The sequence below is a fragment of the Lycorma delicatula genome, chromosome 2 (genome assembly GCF_047948215.1).
Source record: "Lycorma delicatula isolate Av1 chromosome 2, ASM4794821v1, whole genome shotgun sequence".
NCBI lineage: Eukaryota > Metazoa > Arthropoda > Insecta > Hemiptera > Fulgoridae > Lycorma > Lycorma delicatula.
The window spans coordinates 231,737,067-231,750,552 of NC_134456.1; the positions used below are offsets into that span (position 1 = coordinate 231,737,067).

Genomic DNA, 13,486 nt, shown 5'->3' on the forward strand with positions numbered 1-13,486 from the left:
CTAATTATTAAAAAACAATAAATCTTTTACCATCCAATTAAAAACAAATAAAGGCTATTAAAATTATACCTATATTTCTCTCTTATAGGTGACATGGTTTAAAATAATTATTTACCGCATTTAAAACAGAAAACTAATTTTTATGCTACTAAAAAGAAACCATTTTATTCGTTATAACAGTATAAAATAAATAAAACCAGTGTAACTATGTAGAGTTGAGCATTTAGATAATGTTGTATTTCATAAGACATCACAAGGTGGTTTTTGTTAGAGATTAAGTACTGTTACAAGGTGTGATAAAAAAATACGGTGAATGAATTTTTATAGCGGCAACTGCTGACGCCACATCCATATGCTGTAATTTGTCCAATAGCGTGATCAACTGAGACAGGCAGTGACAAGTTGTAACACATTCGAGCTTGCCAGTCAGCTGCCAGAGCCGCTAGAGTGAGGGTGTGTTTATCGTGTCTGTCGCGCAACATGGATTTTGAACAACGCATTAACATTAAGTTTTGTTTTAAGTTGCAAAAGAGTGCCAAAGAAGCTCACAAAATGTTAGAATCGGTGTACGGCGATAATGTGGTAACTTTTAATACTGTGTACAAGTGGTATGACCGATTTAAAAACGGAAATGAGTCTGTTGAAGACGAGCAGCGTGCGGGACTTTAACCTCAAAAACAGTTGAAAATGTGCAAAAAGTGGAAACAATGGTTCGTTCAAACAGGCGAATGACTATTCGAGAGCTATCGGAAGACCTTAACATCTCGTACAGATCCGTTCAAAGCATTTTGCGAAACGACGTACGAAGAAAGCGACCAGAAAAATGGACCAATGGCTTCCTTCTTCACCATGACAACGCGCCGTGTCACACCTCGCTTCTCATTCGCGAGTTTTTGGCCGAAAAAAGTGTTCCTGTCTGTCCACATCTCCACCATACTCACCGGATTTAGCACCATGCGACTTTTGGCTCTTCCCAAAAATTAAAACTGTGCTTAAAGGAAAAGATTTTGACACCATTGCTGACATTGAGAGGGCCACGACCAAGCAGCTGAAAGCCCTTCTGAAAGATGCCTTCCAGAAATGCCTCCAGTCATGGAGTCAACGTTGGGATAAGTGCATTGCTAGCCAAGGACAGTACTTTGAATAAATCGAATTCTATGTAACCTTATTACTTTTTTTAATAAAAAATATTCACCGTATTTTTTGATCACACCTCGTATTCATGTTAATATAATGTTTTTTACGATTAAACTAAGGAATGTTATAAGGTTGAGTAAAGCAGCAAAAGGAAAAAACGGGCATATTTTTTGACCATCCGTTTTATCAATGTTTAGCCAATAATTGACAGTTTGAAAAATGTTTGAAATTAGAAATATTTTTACATATCTTGAAAATAACTTCATTATTTTGCGTGGATTCATGATTGACCTCACTGTCAAGTTCACACATAAAACATAAAATTTTATACAGTTCATAAAAGTGCTACTGTACTGTGTTCTCAATGTTAATAATTTTATTAACAATAAATTACAGAATCTGTGTTTAAGAGACTCAAAAAAATTCAACTTGCTCGTTCAATGTTATTTTTTTGGATTCCCTTTTAATGTATCAATTTCTGGATCAGCTGGAATTTATAAAAATTAAATAAAAATTAGCTTGATAAAAAATACACTTCCTATATTAAAAAATGTTAAATTACACATAAAACAAAATTAAAACAAATGTATATATTAAAATTGAAAAATGAATAAATAAAATTATGAAGTACTGTAAATTAATATAATAATAAAAAATTATAAATTTTTCTTTACTATTTTGATTTTTTTTCTTGTGGCAGTATTTTACCATTTTTTAAGTAAAAAACTTGGCTGGAGTTATTTCAAAAATTATTCCTGAATTAGAATTCCTTTTTCTTTTTGCTGGATGAATTAAAATAAAGGCAATTCATTTAATTGTTCATATTCACCGTTTCCTGTTAAGATTTTAATTGATTATAAGTTTTTGTCAAAAAAGACTTTATTTTTTTTAATTTCGCCAAATTTGAAACTGTAGAATTCATGTTTGGAAATATATACTAAAATTTTGGTTAAACTAATATTAAAATCCTATAATATTTAGAGCAAATTGTGCAAAATTTATCCCTGAACTCATTCACAAAATAAAATATAGCGATGATTCATTAATCATCTCTTTGGAAACTTATTCTGGTTAACAACTGCAGTAATAAGGATTACAGAAGAATTAAGGATTAGAATAGGTTTTTAGATCTTTTTGTTTTCTTAGATTTATTAGAAAGCTAGAAATGAATTTTAAACCATTTAGTTTTTCAATTAAAGGTGTTCGTGATAGCTCATTATTTATTCAGTTCAATTTAGATTTTAGGAATTACATAAATAAATAAAAATTACAAGTCTCCTTTCATTTTTTAATAGATCAAATTACTCCTGAAACTTTGTTGCTATGAAGCAAAAAAAATATTTAGAAATTTTAACAAATTCAGGAAATGATTTCAACCGAAAAAAGTATTTTGTAAGCTGTTAAAATATTATCTCTTTTTAATTTTTGAATATAAATTATTCAGTTAAATATGTTAAATTAATTTTTTATATGTCATAAATTTTGAAATCTTCCCATACGGTATCCATTCATTTATAATGATTAATTTAAAAAGAAGTTTCTAAAAATTTAGCTTACTTCAATTATTTAATGTTCATATTTTAGTCGACTATAATATAATAATATTAAAATAAAGTTAGTCATTTTTATTAAGTGTCAATAATCACAGTTAATTAGTGATAAGAAATAAAGATTAAATTGTAATTATTTTGGAAATATAGATTATGAAATGTTTGTTGTTATATTTTGTTATTATGTACTGCTTGTTATGTAGTAATATATATATTATTAATATTACTATTAGTTAAGTGATTAAGATTACCAGAAGTACTTCTTTATGAAATTTATTATATTGTTGCCTTAATATTAAGTAGAAAATGAATTAAGTGTTTGATTTAGATTACTTTTAAAAAATTTGTCCTTAGTAGTAGACATATTTCTTTAGGTTAAGCGACTTAAAAATGACTGTAAATAAAAGTTATATTTGTTTATACAAAATCTCTATAACTGATCTTGTATAAATTCATGTTATTTAATAATACTGAATTTTTTCTTATAATGAAAAGTACTAGTATATTGGTACATTTTGGCCTTTTATTTCATTATCTTAATTTTTTAAATTGTTTAATGAATTTATATCAAATATTTTAATAAAATCCCACCTGTGTTTTATTAAAAGATTGATCTCCTTAGTTTTCAAGTTCGTATAAAGTACTGTATCTTTATTAAAATTGCTGAAATAAATTGTTAAGACTAAAAATCAACAAAGTTGATTTTCTGTACCTGTTTCATATTTTTCAGTAAACTACATCTACTTATAGTCTATTTATATTTTTAAAAGCTGCTTGCTGTTTGTTTAAATTTTTGACAATACCTGAAAACGGTCTTTCATAACCGTCCTTATTTCACACCTCATTAATATTATGAGCATTTACGTTTTAAATTTAATTCTGATTAGGGACGTTTTTCTGTATATCCCATTTTTCTTGTTTTACCTATCATAATTTTACTTGGGTATTCACTTGCATTATTCCTGAAGGTCGAGAACAATTCAGTTCGTTCATTACCTCATTATGTTAGTACATTCTACGGTATGATTTGAATCAAGTGTTCATCATAATATTAATCCTTTTCAACCAACCTGCACATGGATTTGTCAGTCTGTGGCCATACACCTACACCGTTAATGTGTTCATGGGTTATTTTGTATTGTAGGTTTCTTAAATGCACATGCATACTTTTTTTTAAATTCGTTTCTTTATTTAACACTGTCTAAGGTTCTGTAACATTCTACCTTAGATGTAAATTGAATTTTTCTCCTTGTGCAATATGTCTTGACAAGATTGTAGGTATATAAATAAAGTAGTAAATAATTTGAAGTAGTACTAAATAAAGAAGTTTATAGTTAAATAATTTATTATATTTAAAAAAAGACCATCATGGTATAACATATATGACATTTGAATGGTGTTGTTCAGTTTACATTCCTATATTTTGTATACGTATCTTTGTTTTTTTCTTCTAAAAATAATATTATAATTATAACAGTTTCTAACTAAACAGGCTACTTCATATATTCTAACGCTGGCATGAGCAAAAATTCAAACATATACTTTTAATCATCTAATGAAATTTCAATAACATCAAATGATTCATTGAATTGTTTTCTGTATGCTTGTGTACATAAAAAGTTTCTAAGGAGAAGTTTACATGCTAAGATATACGGCAAGAAATGTTTGATTAAAAGTTTTTTCCAAACTTTCAGTAAAGCTGTTTTTGCTAAAAGAATTAACAATTCCCTCTGATTCTTTAGAAATTTCGTTATAAAATCTTTATAAATGCACTGTAATATTTTAATTAAAATACAGCGAAAGCACACATTTTTCATCAGTTTAATTACTTTTGCAATGTCTCATCAATTTTATTCCTTTTATGAACCTGCACTGTGATATTTTCTGTTTTATCAACCTTCGTGTAAAGGTTAGCTACTCGACAAATAAACTTTCCTACCTAAGATTTGCATCCTTATTATCTTCCATAATGTACAGTAGAAGTTGCTTATAACAGGGTTGTTTGTAAAACAAAAATTAAGAAAAGTGGGTTTCTTATAATATTAAATATAGTAAAATGTTTTTTTTTTTAACAAGCTAATAAAGTTAGAAGTCGGTTATAACAAGCAAATAACGTTCTTTTGAGTAATAGATTTGTACCCTAAGTAATTAAAAATGTGAGTGATTTTAAAATACAGGTACAGAAATTAAATATTTGTCATTAATATTATATGTTTGTAATTTGAATGTTATAACAACATTGTTCAGTTAGACTAGGGAGACTTGACCTCTTCACAATATGTGAAAGTGTAATAAACAACCCACATGCAGTGTTAAGCCACATACACTTTTGTAATGGCTATTTCTGGATTCTGGAAAATTCCATTCCTCCACTATTATGAAGATTATGCCAGTAGTATGGCGATGGGAAGGGTGTAATTTTAGTCAAGTTCAGGTTAAGCGGTTTTTTTGTACAGTACATTCATGTGTTTAACTCAGGCTGAAGCGAGTTAATTTTCTGTGACCGTGTGGTATTTTTGATAAAGTTTTACACCACATAAGTAATAGCAGGTATTAAAAAAAAATTCTTTCCATTTGTGGCAAATTGAAAAAAAATACTGAAAAATTAGGAAGCAGGAGTTATAATTCTGATATGTGTAAAACTTGGGCTTACTACGTCCACTGTCTCAATGATTTAGAAGAATGATAATTTGAGGATAACTTTTGAAAAAATTAGTCTGGTAAAAAAGATAAGATTATGTGAAAAAATGATTTGAATGAAGCTCTTATTATGCGATTATGAAGTGAAAAGGAGTAAAAACATCTTCATAAATGGATTTATTTTGAAAATTAAGGCAGAAAAATTGTTGACCGGTTAAGATACAAAAGTTTTGTTTGCAGTGACGATTTAAAAACAGACCTCAAATTGATTTTTTGTAAACATTTACAGTGAAGAAGGCAACATAGATAATTCTGACATTAGCAGTTGGCTGGGTGAAAAATTGCCACTAATAAAAATTGGGTATGAATGGGAAGACATATTTAGTATTGAAGAAACAGCCTTATTTTATAAATTAACTCCGGACAAAACATTTAAATTTAAAGGAGAAAAATGCATCATAGTGCATTCAAAAGTAATGCTTACTGCTCTGTGTTTGATATGACTGGAACTGAAAAAAGAGAACTGTTTGTGGTCACTGGAAAATCAAGAAACCTCTGTTGTTTTAAGAATATCAAAAAGGTTCCGGTTAAATACTTAGCTAATAAGAAGGCGTGAATGAATTCTACAGTTTTTGAGGCTGAAATCTATAATTGGGATTGTGAACAGAGAAAAATTTTACTGTTAAATGATAACTGTCACACACCTAGTACTGGAAAATCTCATCGACAAAAAATTATATTTTTGTCTCAAACGCTATTGTAAAACTGCAACCATTGCATCAAGGTGTTATACACTCTTTTAAAGTTCACTTCAGACCATTTACCAGTATTACAGTTACTTGACTGCTTAGAAGAAAAAGAAGAATTTAGTCCAAATATTTTGTACGCTGTCAGATTAATCAACAGAGGTTGGGATAACGTATCTTCAACTATAATTCAAAATTGTTTCAAAAAATTCAGTCTTGCTGCAGTTGCAACTAAAGAAGATTACAAGCCAGAAGACAAATTACCACTGTCGAGTGGATTTTGACCATCGATTCCAAAAATTTATTTAATGGATGATTGTATGAATGTTGAATGATTTTTTAATAATCAAAAGGCCAGCAAATAAACAAATAATTAATGAAGTGAAACACAGGCAGATTAGCGAAAATGAAGATGACACGATAACTGAGAATACACAGTTATTTCCATCCGTGTAGCTTAAGACAGTTTAGAATTTCTTATGAAATTTCGTGAAAACAAATAATGTCAGCAATGAGTTTATAAAATGATTAAATGTTTACGAAATTGTTTTGAAAATCTCAGGTATAAAACCAAAAAGCAAACAACTATAAACATTTTTTTTTTAAATTAGGTTAAAAGATTAAAATTTTATTGATTTAAGCCTACAGTATTAAAATGTAACTTATGTAAGCCGTGTTTGTTTTGAAGATAACCTCCTCACCAATTTTAGGTAAGTGTACAGGTTTTTTATGCAAGTATGGTGCTTACAGTTTATATGCAATATGATTTTAATTTTTGTCTTTAAGTTAAGGCAAATTTCTTATACAGTGTTGTATTCTTTAATGTTGAGCATCAGTTATTTACTTTGTGTTTAGAGGGGAAATCTTTTTTTCAGGTAAAATAGGTTCATTTATTTATAGCACATTCAGTTATAACAAATACGTACTGCCAGTCCCATGAATCTTGTTATAACCAACTTTCACTGTAATTCATTGATTGAATATTAGTAATCCATTATACTCTTGTTAATAACTTCCTTTTATTGCTGTAAAACTTTTTTTGTAGAGTTGGTAGTGTTTATCTGAATGTAGTCAAATTTTGTAGAATATACTTTTTTCAGTTTTTCTCGTGCAGTCTGTAGGTACTTGTACATTTAAATTTTTTTTAATTTATGACCACAAAATATTTTTATTCTTTTTTTTAAATTTAGATATCCAGGTGGATTCACATTGTATTTGTAAATTTTCATATTTTTAAGAAATATGTTTAAAAACAGCTGTATAACTTTTAACTAACAATAATAATTCGACGATTTTACTAACCAATCCAAGGTTACAAGTTTTTTTAAATTTTGCGTATCTTATACATGAGTTTTTAGGAACAAAGAATTCTAGAATTCAAGGCTGTATGAATTAATAATATTAGAATATTAATTTACAGTTGTTTCTTTTTTATGATCTGAATTAATTTTTTTCTTTATTTAAATTTCTATATGTAATATTCTTTTAATGGTATAAAAATATACCAATTGATTTTGTATCCGGTAGTAAAATTATTAACTTTTCTTATTTTTTAGCAACATTTTTTTTGTGTTATATATTTTGATTTTATAATTTTGCATCTAGCTCTCATCAGTAAAAAGGGATATAATTTATCAGTAGCTTCCTTTTTTTTGCATACCATCTTTGTTTCACAATTTAATTTTTTTTCAAATTACTCATTTTTTATTTAGTTAGTTATTTGGTTGGTTATGCTTGGTTTAGTTTATCAATGGCAATGCCTGGAGGAGTGTCCTTTAATGCTAGTAATCACCACCCCTCATCAAATTCATCAGTAGCAGCTGCATCTGATAAACCGACATCTGGTCAGCGAGCTCGAGTATTGTGCGATTATGATGCCAAAGATGTTACAGAACTCAGCCTTATGACAGATGAGGTAAATTTGATTTTAATAAAAATACTTTGTTTAGTTTTAGTATAAATAAAGCCATGTGTATCTGATCGTTACATATCAATTTTAGTGAATTGTGACGATACATTATTGTTTATTCAAAAGATATAGAATTGTCATAAGGGAAATATTTCATTATGCTGATTGATCTAATATGTTAAATAAGTAACGTCAATATACATTTATTATTTGTCATTAGCATCATCATCATTTCAGTAATATGTTATAGGTCATAGACATGTTCTAGTAGTCCACTGTTTCCTCTGTCATTCTCTTTTCCTTTTTCTTAAAGAAGCTTAGTTAATAGTCTGTTAGCGAATTCTTCAATCCTACATGTTCCTTCCATTGCTCTCCATTATTTATTATTATATAAATTATGGAAATAATATTAAGGTCTGTACTAAAGTCTCATTGGGTATTCTATCCCTTTTTGTTACACCTTTAAGATACTTTAAGAGATTCATTTTGCTGGCCTGTGTTGAGCTTAATTCATTTCTCCTTAAAACCTTAGCCTCATTGCCATATAATGGGAGTAGATGCCATATAACGGTATATAGTATTGCCATATAATGGTGTTGTACAATTTTAAATTAGTTCTTATACAGCATCTTTCCTTAAATTTTTGTTCATAATCTCACATACTTATTGCAAATCTCTTCATTATAACAAAGGAGATAATGCAACCCAAATAGTTTAGAATAGAATTTATCTGTTTAAGGGCAGAGGTGTTAAGTATAGTCTTCAATCTTAGGTTCTGCTCCTTTGAATTCCATAATTTTAGTCTTCCCAATAGATATTTCACAATTGTAATCACCAGCCAACTTGTAATTTAAAAATACTATACTGCAATTTATCTTCACTGTCACTTAAAATGAACATTACATCAAATAATAAATTATGTAAATAATAGTTGTCAGCAAAATGTATACCAAGTGATATTTGTCATTTCCATATAATAATTAAGTTTTCCAAATATAAATTAGACAAAACTGGTGATAATGAAAACCCTTGTTTTAAACCTAAATTAGTATATAAAATCTTATTCTCACTGGCATTCTAATGATAGTGCCATTATATAAGCGTTTAATTAGTAATCAAGTGTACTGAAACACCATAACTATATATTTGATATAGAAAATTAATTTTTATCCAGATTAATTTTCTATATCAAATATATAGCTCTACAAAGGCCAGAGCAAATCTCTTAACAAAAATTCTCTCAATTGTCTGCATTGCAAAAAGATTGTCCAAACATGACTGGCCTTGCAAAATCCACTTAGTTCCTCAAGTAATTTTGCCTGCAATATTCCTGTTAATCTACAAGTAATTATTTTTTACTATATTTTGTAACTAACATTAAACAAAGAAATTCTTCTATAATTTGATATTCATTCCTATTGCCTTTCTTAAGTATGAGTTGAACTAAAGCCAGCAATCACACCTGTAGGATTGTACTTTGCATCCAACACAAATTTAGGAGGTGTAACAATGTGTTTCAAAAGCAATCCGCCATATGTAAACAACTCTTTGTTGATCTTGACAAAACCACAAGCCTTCCTATTCTTTGTTGTGTCAACAACCACAGTGATATGATCAATACCCACTGCCTAATAAGTTTTGTCAGTCGTTTTATATTCTGATCCTCACACCACAAGTTACTGAAGTGATTCACCCAACCGTCTTCAAGGATGACATCTATGACATTTAATTATGTTTTTATAAAATATAATCACGGTTCATCTTTTAAGATACTTAAAATATTTATTTATCAGTGCACAAGTTATGAACTTGACACAGTCCTAACCATATTAAATTGAACAAGCTATAACATGTGTCAAATGTATGGTACTGCATGGTTGCTTTCTAAACTGGTTTCCTAACAGCCTAAATAACTACTGTCAAAACTTTGTCATCTGAAATGTCTTGATAAGATCTTCTCGAACCTTTATTCTCTGTATTTAGAAAGTGAAACATGATTTTTATCAATAAAGAGTAAATATAATTTTGTAATGCTGTTATTTGGGTTTATTTGTAGATAGTAATATTAAATAATTAACAAAAAGAAAGAAACAAAATACCATTTAGTCTCAAACTTTTGGGACTTTGTCTGCTTTTGTTTGTGATGTAGTTCTGGATAAAAACATTTTCTGATTTTCATAAGATTCTACATTTCAAATCTGCAGCCAGTGTTGCTATTGGAAAGAGTGCCAAATGAAAGCCCATACATTCTAAGACCACTGCCTGACTGGTTCTTTTTTTATATATACTACTTTGAAAATATTAATTTGTAGTGAATTTATTATATATATATATATATATATTGTAGTTATATCATCAATAATTGATGTCTGATGACAGTTCTTACTTTTTCCTATCGAGTAAAATTCTCAATTTAACTAAAAGTTTCACAGTCAATAGAACTTTTTCAAATTTATTAATTTTCAATATAATTTAATTTTGTTCTTTAATATGTTAAATTGAGTATAAAATAAGTGAAGTATGCTGTTCACCAAACTACTAGGTATAATGATTTATGTTAGATAAATAAAAGTATTTTTTATCCCTTAGCAGACTAATGTATTATTAAAACAAGTGTGTCAGCACATGAACACACTACAGAAGCAAGCTTAATTATTAATGGTGCAAAATAATGTATACTCAATATACTCGTACACAAATTATGAAATTTTTTATTAATAAGAAATATGAACTAACAATGAAAAACACATATAAAAAAGAGAGTACGCATGTATATGCATAAGCTATGTATAAGAGTGAGCGAGAGAGAGATTACTTACCAAACACGCGTGTTAATATCAATCAATATGCAGTTAGTATTGATATATAGCTAGCGTGACACTCGTTTTTTCTCAGTTGACACCCTATCCTGAAGCCTGCGTTAAGAAGCTTCACTTCAGAAGTTAAAGCTTGAAATTAATCCAGGCAGTGAAATAAATTTTGCATTTGTTTGCCGACTTAAAAAAAGAGTGGTTAAAGTTTTTTCTTTTAATCTATGTTTGTACCTTGCTTTCATCAAGAGGAATAATTTTGATGAGTTTTTTATTTTATTATGAAAGTTCTTCTGGATGTTCTATTATAGTTTTATGCAGTTAAATTAGATAAAAATTTATTTAATGAAAATTGTATATTTACACACACTGATTCATAGTCATAATTTTGACAGAGTGACTTAAAACATCATACCAATAATAAAATACATGACATTTTTATTATTGTTATTGAAATGACTAATAGGTACAATGTAAATTATGATAGTGAAACTGCTTATGGTGCTGAAAGAAGTTCAGTGTAAGATTAAAAGGCTGGAAATCAAAAACTGTACTAAGTCAAATATATTTGATTTCTGTGTTATTAGGAAATAAAATTTAATGCAACATTGTCAAACTGTTTTCACCAAGTCTGGGAAAAAAATTTTTCCCACCAACATAACATAATGATGGTGTTTGATAAATCTGTTGCAAAGTCAAGAAATGACACTCATAGTACATTGTTAGAATCATTCTTTAGTTTACTGCATTTTCATTAAGAACATACACCAAGTTTCAGTCAGTTATGTTTACAATTCTTTTGCAGTAGTTGGAGTCAAACAAGTATTGTGATTTGTGAAAAAAGAGAATTTCATGTGGTGGTCAAAAATTTCATGCGGTGTACTTTTAAAGGTAAAACTGTTAATAAAATTAAAACCAAGATGGGTAAATATTATGGTGAGTCAGTTTCATTAATTAGAACAATTTACAATCGGTTTGGTTAATTTCAGAGCAGTCATGTGAAATACAAATGATGCTAAATGTTCTATTGCCGGCTTCTGTGGCGTGAGTGGAAGCATCTCGGTCTTTCATCCGGAGAACCCAGATTTGAATCCCAGTCAGGCATGGCATTTTCACACACACTACAAATCATCTCATCCTCTAAAGCAGTACCTGCAGTGGCCCCAGAGATTAAACAAAAAAAAAAATGTTCTAGATGGCCTCTTGAAGTTACAACTGCAGAGAATATTGAAAAAAAGCTATGATGGACAGAAGCTTGGAAGTGCATGAGATTGCTAAGACAAATATGCTTCACAAATGAATGAGTACATCTTATTTAATATGAATAATCACATATGCAAAAACTGTTCAAAAAAGGGTGCCGCATATGGTTGCAGTTGATTAAAAACACGAAGGGGTAAACATTTTTAAGCACAGTCTGGGGTTTCAACATAATTAAGTGAGATTTATGCAAAATTATAAAATTGTTGCCAAAACATCTGCCTGTCTTAAAAACCTGGATAATCAAAACTATAAGATTGAGGTCAAAAAATGAAAAATTTTCTTTCACTTTTGGATTATGAAAATAAACCTTAGTAAAAAGGCTTTCCGCTTCTGTATTAGAAAGAATTCTGCTTTAATGAAAGCCTTATATATTGTGAAACGATCAGACTTGAAATTTTTTTGCTATATTTTACTTAATTGAAAGGGCACTTTATAAAATTTTATTGTTTTAAATCTGTTTTTATGTTTGTTTATTTATAGGTTATCGTAGTTCGTAAAATACCAGATTGTGAAGACTATTTGATGGGTGAACGAGGAAATCAACGAGGGAAATTTCCTGGTGTATTTGTTGAACTCCTCAATTAATAAAACAATGATATTAATAATAATGCCATTATTGTTATTCAAATGTATAAACACCGTTATACATACATTTATTCTTATATTATTATTGTTATTATGTTAATTATTTAGTAAAATCTTGATGTATCAAACTTTATGTATCATAATACTGTATGCATAATAATTAGTGTTAAATATTTCTGTATTAATATTATATATTAATACAATAATATATACTATATATATATATATATATATATATATATAGTTTATTTAATAGCTCTGGGTAGATATTTTTATTAATATGTATAATGATCATGACATATATATATATTTATTTATTTATAAATAAATAAGTCTTCCAGCAATTTATGGCATGTGGTCAAATTATTGCATTTACTTTCATTTTTTAAGTTAGAATTAAACAATTTTAATATCAAGTTTTTAATGAAGAAAATCATTTTCAAAATAATTATAATGTCTGTTGTGAAATAATGTAGATTTTCAGCTACAAGATTAATTAAATTTTGTAAAGCCCTTGTTAATTAAAACTTGTAAAGCTTTGCAGTTTAGGTAGATCATTGTTATTTTTATAGCTTTTTGTAATATATTAATGATTTTTAAGAAATACTGTTATTTAAGTTATTTTGTTACAGTTGTGTTTGGTATACTGAAGCAGATATAAAATAGATTTTTGATTTTTTTGTAGAATCTAGTTTTCCTTTATCTCATTTGTTTAATAGAAAACTTTTTTCTGCTGAAATAATATACAGCAGTAAACAGCATCATAATATATTTTGCTTGAGACAAGACAGCAGAATTTTGTCTTTGGCGTTAGCTTATTTCCTACGTGTAAACAATTCTTAGGTT

General features: G+C 28.3%; 1 protein-coding gene across 1 annotated transcript in view; it reads left to right on the forward strand.

The window, feature by feature from the left end:
- EndoB (SH3 domain containing GRB2 like, endophilin-B) overlaps window positions 1-12,802 on the forward strand; it is a 61,334-nt gene extending 48,532 nt beyond the window's left edge. Inside the window, exons 7-8 of the mRNA XM_075357332.1 lie at window positions 7,817-7,988; window positions 12,536-12,802. Of these exons, the coding sequence (XP_075213447.1) occupies window positions 7,817-7,988; window positions 12,536-12,640 (277 nt within the window). The 3' untranslated portion in view covers window positions 12,641-12,802. The remainder of the gene's footprint in view (window positions 1-7,816; window positions 7,989-12,535) is intronic.
- Window positions 12,803-13,486: the final 684 nt, after the last annotated feature.